Source organism: Spermophilus citellus (genome assembly GCF_964194105.1).
Source record: "Spermophilus citellus genome assembly, chromosome: 10".
In the NCBI taxonomy this organism is placed as follows: Eukaryota; Metazoa; Chordata; class Mammalia; order Rodentia; family Sciuridae; genus Spermophilus; species Spermophilus citellus.
Window position 1 is genome coordinate 27,547,584 of NC_138197.1, and position 12,875 is coordinate 27,560,458.

The 12,875-nt window shown below is 42.1% G+C and overlaps 1 protein-coding gene across 1 annotated transcript in view; it reads left to right on the plus strand.

Moving 5' to 3' along the window:
- CACNA1C (calcium voltage-gated channel subunit alpha1 C) overlaps positions 1-12,875 on the plus strand; it is a 634,974-nt gene that overhangs the window by 603,669 nt on the left and 18,430 nt on the right. Inside the window, exons 36-39 of the mRNA XM_081309259.1 lie at positions 7,224-7,389; positions 7,918-8,045; positions 8,762-8,858; positions 11,124-11,226. Coding sequence (XP_081165385.1) covers positions 7,224-7,389; positions 7,918-8,045; positions 8,762-8,858; positions 11,124-11,226 — 494 coding nt within the window. The remainder of the gene's footprint in view (positions 1-7,223; positions 7,390-7,917; positions 8,046-8,761; positions 8,859-11,123; positions 11,227-12,875) is intronic.

Sequence of the window (12,875 nt, forward strand, 5' to 3'; positions counted from 1 at the left end):
AGGCATGCAAAGCAGTGCTTACGGTGTTGATGTGACAACTGCAGTACCAGGGGAAAGGCATCATATAAGACAAAGCGGGTATTTGGCACTGGTAAAGGAATAGTCCGCCAAGATTATTCCCCCACATGACAGGAGCCTAACCATACACTTTGGAAGTGTATCTCATAGATGGAGATAGAACTCTAAGGAGAAAATAAACACACACACACACACACACACACACACACGGGGAGTTGAATGCAGGTCACAGAAAATGACAGATCAGACAGGTCAAAGTAGAAGAAAGGGTAAAGCAAAGCCAAATAACACAGTTAACAGATTAATAAATTACTATTCAGTAAATGGCAAAAGACACATCCTTTATAAGCACCTAGAAACATTCACGAAAACTAGCCATAACTTAACTCACAAAGCAGAATTTAACAAATCCTAAAACTTCTCTGACCTCAATATAGCAAAATTAGAAACTAACCATAAAACAGTAGCCCTTCTGAAACCTCTCCACTTAAAATTTTTAATTCATTCTTCTAAATAACTCGAAGTTGAAACTGCAGATGCTCAGAAATTAGTGATAATGTTGTATCTGACATACATGAGATGACCCATCAATACCAAAGGAAAATTCAGAATGTAAAATTTATTCATTTTTAAAATTATAATAAGTAAACTAATAGATGGTTAAAAAATAGCAAAAAAAAAACCCCACCAAAATGTGAAGAAATGCAATCATAAAAAATAAAAGCATAAATCAGCCAAATATAAAACAAAAGTAGATTTTATCAATAAATGCTAAAGATGATTGAAAAAAACAATAAATAAGACTTTTATCAAATCCATATTTTTTTAAAAAGGCACAACAATATTAGGCGTACAAAAAGCAACATAAATTATGGATGTAGAAATGATTTTTAGAATTATAAGATAATTGTATGCTTTTTTAATGGCACCTCAGGTGATCAGCTACTTGAAGATGCTGAACATCTTTCCAGCCACTCGCTGTTAGAAACTCATTAAAGTAGACCATGAACGTAAACTTGGTACCTTTCATGAGAAGTGAATGGCCACAGACATTGCTTCTGGCCCCCTGAGGAAAGGGCGGAAGAGTTATGTGGTTTGAATCAGTGGCTGGAATGACAAACTGAGGTTTCCCTGTGAAGCACAGCTGTGTGCACCTGCAACTGAGTAAGGGCTATTCCTGTTATAAACCAAGGTGAACTGTGTGTGTGTGTGTGTGTGTGTATGTGTGTGTGTGTGTGTGTGTGTGTGTGTTTATAAAAACCTGTGTTAGTTAGATTTCCATCACTGTGCCAAAATGCCTGAGAAAATTCACTAAATAAGGAGAAAAAGGGCTTGGGGTTGTAGCTCGGTGGTAGAGCATGAGTGAGGCCCTGGGTTCTATCCTTAGCATCACACAAAAATAAATAAATTAAATAAAGGTTTACAAAAAGGAGAAAAGGTTTGTTTTTGCCCAAGATTTCAGGGATTTCAGTCTATGGTTATTTAACTTCACTTCTTTGGGCCTGTGGTGAGACAGAACATCTTATAGAAAGCTCATGATGGACCAGAGTTGCCCAACTCATGGAGACCAAGAAGCAAAGAAAGTGAGGAAGGGGATAGGTTTCCTATATCTTCTTCCAGTGTATGACCCCAGTGACTTCACTCCCTCCCCTAGGCCCCACCTCCTCAAGGTTCCACCACCTCCAAACAGAGCCACAGACTAGAGACCAAACTTTCAACCAGGTGCCTTCAGGGGACATCCCAGATCTAGAGACTACAGCAAAGCCCTAAACAAAGAATGTAAGAAACCTAGAACCCAAGTGCGCACAATTTAGCCTCATGTTCCTCTGCTTGTGCTGCAACACAGCCACCACCATGTTGTCTTGAAGAAACAGGATACTAAGAAAAATAAGCAAGAGGCCAAAGAATATGCAAGACATTGGGCCAAGAAAATGAAGGAGGTCAAAGAAAAATGCCAGGAACAGACTGCCCAATGATAGAGGCTGTACTCTCTGAGACCGTCGACCTCTAGGTTTGAGTCCAGTCAAAACCAAGATTTTCTAAATGTAACAAATAAGATTAGACCTTAAAAAGGGGGTGAGGATATTATGAGCAAATTTATGTCAATATATTTAAAAATATAAAGTCAATGCTGTTATACTAGGAAGTACAAATTATAAAAACTGCTAAGAAAAAAATTAAAACATTAACTGATAAAAGCAATAATCAATGAAAAAAAATGCAAGCTTAGAAAACATTTAAAAGGTTTTCCACAAATAAAACAGTTTTCTGGCTTGTCACAGATTCAATATAGATTTGATGTAAGTATAGACATCTCATATAAGATGTAGGTTGGTACCACTGTAACATTGGAATGCTCTAAATAAATAAATAGCATTAACTATGATAAAAATTGAAAAAATCGTCAAAATTTTAGCCTTCAAAAAGGCCCAAGCCTTGATATTTTTATTTGTGAGTTCTAACAAACTATAAAAGAATAGACCATTCCTATATTATAAAAATTTTCAGGATTAGAAAGAGGTAACAAACCTCTACACTCATCCTATAATATGAACATAAAGTTAATATTAATAAGAGAAGGAGAAAAAAACAAGTTATAAAAATGAAAATATGAATGGGACTGGGGATGTAGCTCAGCAATAGAGTACTTGCCCAGTATGAGTGCTTCACTGGGTTCAATCCCCAGAACAGGAAGAGGAGAGGAGAAGAGAGAAGAGAAAATGTGTTGACATAATTGTCAATGTTTGAAAACAACAACAACAAAAAAAGACAGCCCAATCCAAGTAGAAAATCCAAGCAAAATAATTAAAAATCTCTGTAATAATGAATAGGATCAGTAAAGTGGGGAATTAACAAAGAGGAAAAATCATTATATTGTATTTGAAATAGCTAATCAGAAAACATAATGGATAAGACCCTATACTATCACTCTTTCTGCCTGTCAAATCAGAATCTGATCTGGAATATTATATTGCAAGTTTTGTCCAATGCAATATAATATAAACATTATATTGGTGATTTAATTTCATTTCTTTGCAAGTTTTGTCCAATGCAATATAATATAAACATTATATTGGTTATTTAACTTCATTTCTTTTCAAGTTTTGTCCACTGCAATAAGAAAAATAAATTGAAAGTTAAGAATCAGATAAGAAACAAAAAAGCAAAAAAAAATTGCCAGTTCAAAATGTACAAGAGAAACTACAGATAAACTGTTGAAACCAGGAAGAAAGTTCAGCAAATCTGTATATAAAATCAGTTATTCTACACTATAACAAACTAATATAATTTAAAACTGCATCTTTTTGTTTGTTTGTTTGTTTGAGCTGGGTCTCACTATGTTGCCTAAGCTAGCATCAAAATTCTAGGCTTAAGGGATCATCCTGCTTCACTCCCAAGTAACTGGGACTATTGGTTTATAGGAACATGACTGGCAAACTGCACCATTTTAAATATGCAACAAAATAAAGAAGGTATCTAGAAATAATGTAACAAGGGATGTATATGGGGAAATCATAAAATTTTACTGAAGACATTAAGTAAGGACTACATAAATGGATGCCATGTTCATGGCTGAAAGATCTTATATCCTAAAGTTGTCAAGATTCCTTAATCTAAATTTTAATGCAATTCCACAAGACTCTCAATAGAACTATTCATAGAACTTGATGAACTGATTCTAATGTGTCTAAGGAATAGAAAAAGAAAGTTAATAATCAAGACAAATGAAAAACAAGAAACTGGAATTCATGCCCTATGAGAGAGCAAGGTTCACTATAAACTATAATAATTAAGACAACATGGTACCGATGCTCCTTGGCAAGTAAACCTATGGAATAGAATGAAAAGACTAGCACAAGATTCACACGTCTATGGAAATAGAATTTATATCAGAAGAGCTATTTCAAATCAGTAGGCAAATCATATGAAGAAAAGTGTTATCTATGCAGAAAAAGATGAAAGCATATTCCTACCTCATATCAAAGTAAAATTCAGGTTAATGTGTTATTGTGAAAAATGAAACTTTGGAAGCTTGAGGAGAATATCTTAATGTCCTTGAACAGGAAAGGACTTATTAAATGAGAGGCAAAGAGCACAAACATAGTGCAAAAAATTATAAATTTGACCTCATTAAAATAAAAAACTTAAATTTACCAAAATATACCATTTAAAAAAAAACCTAGAGACAGTCACAGGCTGGAGGAAGATACTTGAAATGATTGCTTTATCTATTTCTACAAGAAATGCCGTTGGGATTTTGATTGGCATTGCATTAAACCTATAGAGAACTTTTGGTAATATCGCCATTTTTATAATGTTAGTTCTGCCAATCCATGAGCAGGGTATATTTTTCCATCTTCTAAGATCTTCTTCTACTTCTCTCTTTAGGGTTCTGTAGTTTTCATTGTATAAATCGTTCACCTCTTTTGTTAGGTTGATTCCCAAGTATTGTATTTTTTTTTTAGGATATTGTGAATGGAGTGTTTTTCCTCATTTCCGTTTCAGAAGTTTTGTCGCTGATATACAGAAATGCCTTTGATTTATGCGTGTTGATTTTATATCCTGCCACTTTGCTGAATTCATTTATTAGTTCTAGTAGTTTCTTTGTAGACCCTTTTGGGTCTTCTAGATATAGAATCATGTCGTCCGCAAATAGTGATAATTTAAGTTCTTCTTTTCCTATTTTTATGCCTTTAATTTCTTTTGTCTGTAAAAGACCCAGAATAGCAAAAGCAATTCTAAGCAGGAAGTGTGAATCAGGCGGTATAGCAATATCAGATTTCAAACTATATGACAGAGCAATAGTGACAAAAACAGCATGGTACTGGTACCAAAACAGGCGGGTGGACCAATGGTATAGAATAGAGGACACAGAGACTAATCCACAAAGTTACAACTATCATATATTTGATAAAGGGGCTAAAAGCATGCAATGGAGGAAGGATAGCATCTTCAACAAATGGTGTTGGGAAAACTGGAAATCCATATGCAACAAAATGAAACTGAATCCCTTTCTCTCGCCATGCACAAAAGTTAACTCAAAATGGATCAAGGAGCTTGATATCAAATCAGAGACTCTGCGTCTGATAGAAGAAAAAGTTGGCTCCGATCTACATATTGTGGGGTCGGGCTCCAAATTCCTTAATAGGACACCCATAGCACAAGAGTTAATAACAAGAATCAACAAATGGGACTTACTTAAACTAAAAAGTTTTTTCTCAGCAAGAGAAACAATAAGAGAGGTAAATAGGGAGCCTACATCCTGGGAACAAATTTTTACTCCTCACACTTCAGATAGAGCCCTAATATCCAGAGTATACAAAGAACTCAAAAAATTAGACAATAAGATAACAAATAACCCAATCAACAAATGGGCCAAGGACCTGAACAGATACTTCTCAGAGGAGGACATACAATCAATCAACAAGTACATGAAAAAATGCTCACCATCTCTAGCAGTCAGAGAAATGCAAATCAAAACCACCCTAAGATACCATCTCACTCCAGTAAGATTGGCAGCCACTATGAAGTCAAACAACAACAAGTGCTGGCGAGGATGTGGAGAAAAGGGTACACTTGTACATTGCTGGTGGGACTGCAAATTGGTGCGGCCAATTTGGAAAGCAGTATGGAGATTCCTGGGAAAGCTGGGAATGGAACCACCATTTGACCCTGCTATTGCCCTTCTCGGACTATTCCCTGAAGACCTTAAAAGAGCATGCTACAGGAATACTGCCACATCGATGTTCATAGCAGCACAATTCACAATAGCTAGACTGTGGAACCAACCCAGATGCCCTTCAATAGATGAATGGATAAAAAAATGTGGCATTTATACACCATGGAATATTATGCAGCACTAAAAAATGGCAAAATCATGGAATTTGCAGGGAAATGGATGGCACTAGAGCAGATTATGCTTAGTGAAGCTAGCCAATCCCTAAAAAACAAATACCAAATGTCTTCTTTGATATAATGAGAGCAACTATGAACAGAGCAGGGAGGAAGAGCAGGAAGAAAAGATTAACTTTAAACAGAGACATGAGATGGGAGGGAAAGGGAGAGAAAAGGGAAATTGCATTGAAAAGAAGGGAGACCCTCATTGCTATACAAAATTGCATATAAGAGGTTGTGAGGGGAATGGGAAAATAAACAAGGAGAGAAATGAATTACAGTAGATGGGGTAGAGAGAGAAGATGGGAGGGGAGGGGAGGGGGATAGTAGGGGATAGGAAAGGTAGCAGAATACAACAATTACTAATAGGGCATTATGTAAAATTGTGGATGTGTAACCGACGTGATTCTGCAATCTGCATTTGGGGTAAAATTGGGGGTTCATAACCCACTTCAATCTAATGTATGAAATATGATATGTCAAGAGCTTTGTAATGTTGTGAACAACCAATAAAAAAAAGATACTTGAAATGCATATGAATAACAAAGGATGGTCGTAAAAACCACCTAAAGGACCCAACAAATGAAGAGGAAGATAACTCATGAATCAACAAGCAAAAACAGGAACATGCAATTCAACAGAAGGTGAAATTAAATTTCTCAACCCACTGGGGGTGTTAAAACTAAACAAAAACAGCAATGAAGTATCATTTCACACTGTCATGTGAGCAACTCACTTTAAAATCCACTAAGAGCTGATGGGTCTGTGGAGAATGGCATTGCTCCTACACTGTGAAAGGAGTCTGCACTGGAGAACATGCACCACCTAGTAAATATGAAAACACATGTGTCTTCATCTGGCAATCCCACCCCTGGGCAGATGCCTGAGATGTGGACATGCCTGGTCTTCACAGTGTTATTTATAATAGAAAAAAATTTTTAATTGAAAAACCTAGATGTCTCTCAACAGGAGGGTGATTTTTTATTTCAATGGCATGGTCATTAAATGTACTCCTGTATTGCAATTAAAATAAACTAGAGCTAAAATGTATCCAAATGGTTAAATCTCATAAACTTTGCATGGATTACAAAAACAGCAAATTTGCAGAAAGGGTACAATTTGTTACTCCCTTGTATAAAGCTTTAGAACATTCAGAATGATGCTGAATGTTTTCATATTTGGTGAGCGTATCTGAGCACTCAGGGAGTGATAAATACCACATTTGTTTCCTGGGAAGGATGCCAAAAGAGTTTCAATTGCATGTATAAGATTGGCTACATGGGTGCTAGGGCCTCTTGCCTCTCCTCCAGGTGTGCCACGGGGGAGGCCTGGCAGGACATTATGCTGGCCTGCATGCCAGGCAAGAAGTGTGCCCCAGAATCCGAGCCCAGTAACAGCACAGAGGGAGAGACGCCCTGTGGCAGCAGCTTCGCCGTCTTCTACTTCATCAGCTTTTACATGCTCTGTGCCTTCCTGGTAAGTTGGGGGGACTTGATAGCCCCAGGAAACTAGGACAGTCTCAGGGCAGCCCCTAGACTCTGCAGCTTACTGTCAGGGCATTACATAGAAGATGGCTTGGGGACACTAAGTTTTTGTAATGTCCAGCCACCCTGGGAGAAGATCAGGAAGACTGGGCCAGGCAAACTCGGCCATCCTCTTTTTTGTTCACATTCCCAGAGGACAAAGGGGATGTGTTAAGGCTCAGCAGAAGCTTACACATTTTGGCACCTTGATGAGGAGTGAGAGAAAGGTGGCAGATAAAGCCACCCTCTGGAAGCTGTCCAGCCCACAGGTAGGGGTCACCCCACACAATGCTCAGGGCAGTGAGTCATGCTCATGTCCATGAGACCCAAGTTCTTGGGCCTGGTATTTTAAATGCTGACATATTGCTGGTATTTAGAAATGTTGGCTTCTGCCACGCCTGAGCTGGCAAGGTGGGTTCAAGTGGCAAGTGTGTAAGAAAGTCCTTGTGAAGCCCCTCACGGTACCTACTGTTCCCTGCAGATCATCAACCTCTTTGTAGCTGTCATCATGGACAACTTTGACTACCTGACAAGGGACTGGTCAATCCTGGGTCCCCACCACCTGGATGAATTTAAGAGGATCTGGGCAGAGTATGACCCTGAGGCCAAGTAAGTTCCCTGAGGGAAATCCTGTGGAAGACGTCCATGATGGGTCAGCACGGGGTGGATTAGTGGGAAACACTGAGCTGTCAAAAGCCTGCAAGAGGCCAGACCCTTTGACCAAGTTGAGAACATGTCAGTTGATGGAAGGGCAGGAGATACTAGCATCAGGAATAACGAGTAAGTACTCACTTCAGGATATTTAGGGCTCGGAAGCTCTTGACTCTATTCCTGACCTCAGGTCTAAGGATACCCTCATCTGTTGATCATCTTTGAATGACATCCCATAAATTCCTTTTTTTTTTTTTTTTTTTTTTTTTTGGTGCTGGGGATGGAACTCAGGGCCTTGTGCATGCAAGGAAAGCACTCCATCAACTGAGCTATATCCCCAGCCCCCATAAATACCTTTTGGTCAGATGGTTAGTGTGCCGAAGCAGTGAGTGCATACTGAGGAATTTAATTGCACGACTGAAATCCCTTCCACCTGGCACATAGCATAGACAGAAAATTGTCCATTAAAATCTTAACATATGCACATTGATTTTTGTATTGTTTGGGGGAGTTTACGATGCAATTCTGCAGTCTGCCCTATTTAACCAGAAAGGCCACAGTATGGAGAGTACCCCTCTATAGGTAGACCCCCACCTCCCTGATACATGAATCCTGGGCTGCAGACAGAATCCATGACCCTGACCAATCTTCCCCTCCTCTCCTTCCTCTTGCAGGGGTCGCATCAAACACCTAGATGTGGTGACCCTCCTCCGGCGTATTCAGCCCCCCCTGGGGTTTGGGAAGCTGTGTCCTCATCGTGTGGCCTGCAAAGTAAGAAGCAACCTGTGTTCTGGGGGTTGGGAGAAAGAGAAAATATGGGAGGCGAGATGCCTGTTTACCTTGTGACCTTGGTCAGACCAGAGATCCTTAAGGGAATAAAGATAATAATGTATGTGTCTGAAGAAATGAGTCTGGGCAGGTTGTATTGTAAGGATCCCTCTAGATCTAAGTTCTCAGATGCAGTAAAGGAACTACAGGCTGAATGCCTCATGTCCCAGTGAGCCCCGTGTCCTGTCTGAATTAAGGACTTGGTCTGCCCAGCAGGCTGGAGCACCTGGCCTCCTGCAGGACCTCCAGCTTGGAGTGATGGGTGCAGATCTTTCCCAGGAGCCGGAGGGCCAATAGAGAGGCCATGCCTTGACTTCAGGGATCTGCAAAGCACTAATATTTTATGAAAAATCACTCAGACACTCAAAATTTTGCCAAACAGAGATTCTGCCACTGGTAAAAGTGGCAGTGTCACCAAGTCTATGAAATAAGTGAGTCTAAGAAATAAGATAAAAATACTGGGGCTGGGATTGTGGCTCAGCGGTGGAGCGCTTGCCTAGCACGGGCGGGACCCGGGTTCAATCCTCAGCACCACATAAAAATAAAGGCATTGTGTGTGTCCATTTACACCTAAAAAATAAATATTTTTTAAAAAAGGTAAAAATACTAAGTTCTGTTAGACACACCTCTGCCTGACCCTGAGATTGAGCATCATTCTCAGCCCCTGACCCCTCTCTTGCCTCATTGTAGCTCCAATCATGCAGCCCAGTAATTGCTGAGGAATGTCACTCCCACTCCTGCCCCTCTTCTTTCACCTCCCATGCCACCTCCTTTCTCACCACTTTTTACTCCCTGTTGGAATAATAATGAGCTGAGAAAGAGCTGGGGGAAAATGAGGCCAAAGAGCTGCATCGGGGAAAAACCCAAATGGTGGACAGAGTCAGGTCTGTGGATAATCCATTCATAGAAAATGGAGAAGAGAGAGATTATGGAGCCTTATGCTTTGCTTTGTTTTATTCAAGTTATAGAAAATATGAGAGATAAAGAGCACTCTGTTAGCTTCCCATCACTGTGACAAAATAACTGAGAAAAGATTTATTATAAAGCCAAATTATTATTGGCTCACAGTTTCAGTCCATGGTCCCTTGGCCTTGATGATCTGGGCCTGTGGTGGCCCAGTACACCATGACAGGAGTCCATGGTGGAGGAAAACTATTCACCCCATGGTGGTCAGGAAGCAAAGAGACAGGAAGGGGCTGGGGTCCCAATAGCCCCTTCAAGAGCATGCTCCCAATGACCTAACTTCCTTCCACGAGGTCCCACCTCCTAAAAGTTCCACCACTTCCCAGTAGTGCCACAGACTGGTGACCCTCCTTCAGCACATGGGCCTTTGGGAGCATTTGAGATCCAAACCATAACAAGCCCAAATCAATGTAAAGTAGAGGCACGATGGGAAAAGGACGTGCCTAGCAGCTGAAATGTACCCGTGGAACCTCCAGGACTAGGAGGTCTGAGCACGGGGCTTTATGCTTTCCAACTCACACGCCCGTGAGACTCAAAAACACCCAGTGTCTCAGGAAACGACAACACTTCCTGGCACAAGGTCAACAGGAGGACCCCATGTGGTCTGAGAAGCAGCCTCCTTGACCACACGCTGCTGCTCTTTCTCACAGTGACCTCGTGTGCTGGCAGCCCCTCACAGAGCACAGGGCCGTGGAAGGACATCTGGGAGGTGGGAAAGAGGGAAGAGGCGTACCACCCCACCTGGAGTCAGCCAGCCTCTGGCGCGGCTTCATGTAGAGATGAATTTTTCAACACAGGGAAAGAGGCTGCTCTGCACCTCCCCCAAGCGACCCTCCCTCATCCTGTCTTCCCTGGGGTTTGGGACGCTGTCTGGCAGGAGGCTGCCCCCAGTGCCTGGTGCACACACGGCTGCCCTTCATTGCCAGCAGAAGCACACCCCGAGGCTGAGCTGCACTGGGCGGGACAGCAGGGAGGGTGGGCTTAACATCCCTTTGTGGAAGCGAAGGTCAAGGACACACTCCATCCCTCCCCTACTCTGTGGAGAAGGGCAAGAGTTCTCACAGCAAAGCCCAGATTCTCCCCAGAGAAGGTTTTGAGTACATTGCGGCAACCCACGCTTCACACCCACCCACTCCCAGCAGCACCCACACAAGTCACCAGGCACCCTCCCAGCATTTCCACCATGGTGGTTGTGTAGGGCCTTTGAGAACCATAATCTCTGGCTTTGCCTCCTCTCCCCTTCAGCGTCTGGTCTCCATGAACATGCCTCTGAACAGCGATGGGACAGTCATGTTCAATGCCACCCTGTTTGCCCTGGTCAGGACAGCCCTGAGGATCAAGACAGAAGGTAAGGACCATCCATGGACCACTGGAAGAGCCACTTGGAAGGTCCAGCCAACCAACCAGAGAAGAGCTCAGCAGCCTGCAAAGTGCTGGGGGACCTTCCCACCCAGTACGGCACAGAGCAGCGAGACATGATAACCTGCTTTCTGAGTTGCTGTGATTAAAAATCCTGACCACAACAATTGTAAGGGAGGAAAAGTTTATTTGTGGGCTTCTAGTTTCAGAGGTCTCAGTCCATAGGCAGCTGGCTGCATTCCTCAGGGCTCCAGGTGAGGCCGAGCAACATGACAGAAGAGTATGGTGGAGGGAAGCTCCTCACAGGGTGATCAGAGAGCAGAGAGAGATCTCCACTCGCCACATACAAAGGCACACACCCCCCATGACCCACCTCCTCCAGCCACACCCTACCTGCCTCAATCACCAACCAGCTAATCCCATCAGGGGATTAATTCACTGATTGGGTTAAGGCTTTCCTAACCCTGTCATTTGTCCTCTGAACCTTCTTGCACTGTCTCACATCCAGATCACAACACTGGGTCTTAAGGAGGCCCTGCCCACTCATGTTTTCTTTGTTTCTCAATGACCTCTTGGCCTCCGGTTTATTTATCTTGAGCTCTCCTTCTCCATTAAAGTCTAGAAATTATTCTGGGTGTTGACTTGATGTCTAGGGTATAGTTCAAAATACAAAAGGGGATGAGTGTTACCTGAAGCAAGACTGAGCCCTCAAGGGATTTGCACTGGCTACAGGTGGGTCTCTCAAATGCTCAATTCTCTTTTGAAATTAAAAGGACTCATGTTGGGAAGGGGACATAATGACAGGTGGTAACTATGGTGGAGGTCATCGCATACCATTGTGCATGCTGTACCTGGCACAAGGTGATCAGCTCCTTGACAGTAGGGGTTAAGGTCCTACCTGGGCTACACTCCTCAGCCTATGGTCCACACACACACAAGCCACTTCCAGTGGGTCCCTTCTAGTTTGCACAGAGGCACCCTGTGGGCTAGCAGTGACCCTGGTTTAGGTCATCTGCTGTCTATCTCTGAACCACTCTGCAAAAGTCTGTATAAAATGTGTCTCAAAACATGCCCTTATTCTCCAAGAGCCTGTAGCCATTCAGTGCTTCTTAGAGTGTGGTCAAAAGACCATGAGCCACAGGATTAGCTCTTGGGACTTGGTCAAAGCTGAATTCTGGTACCAGCTTGGATTTACCAAACCTGAGTGTCTGTGACTAGGGCCAGGAATCTGCACTGTGGACCAGCTGTGTGGATGATTCATGTGTGAGCTGGAGTCTGACACCCACTGGTGCAGTAATAGGAGAAGATACACATGAGGCAAGCAGCGTGTTTTCTTCCCCTTCTTACACTTCACCCAAGAGCCCGGGCTGCCAGCCAGTGTTTTCCTTTGGTGCCACAGAAGGGGCAGTAAGGAGGGAGATGGGAGGTTTGTGTCTGCATCTCAGCTCTCTCACCAACATGCATGTGATTCTTTATTCTGTCTTCATTTGTAAAATAGATAAAGGTGATGACATCTGAGAATTTAGTTCAGTGCATCACCAGGAGAGGTGCCTTCTTTCCGTTAAATCTTTCCAGAGAATAGCAGAAAAACCTCTGAAAGGAAGGGAAATGAGAACCTGTCCAGCAACATGCCTGTCA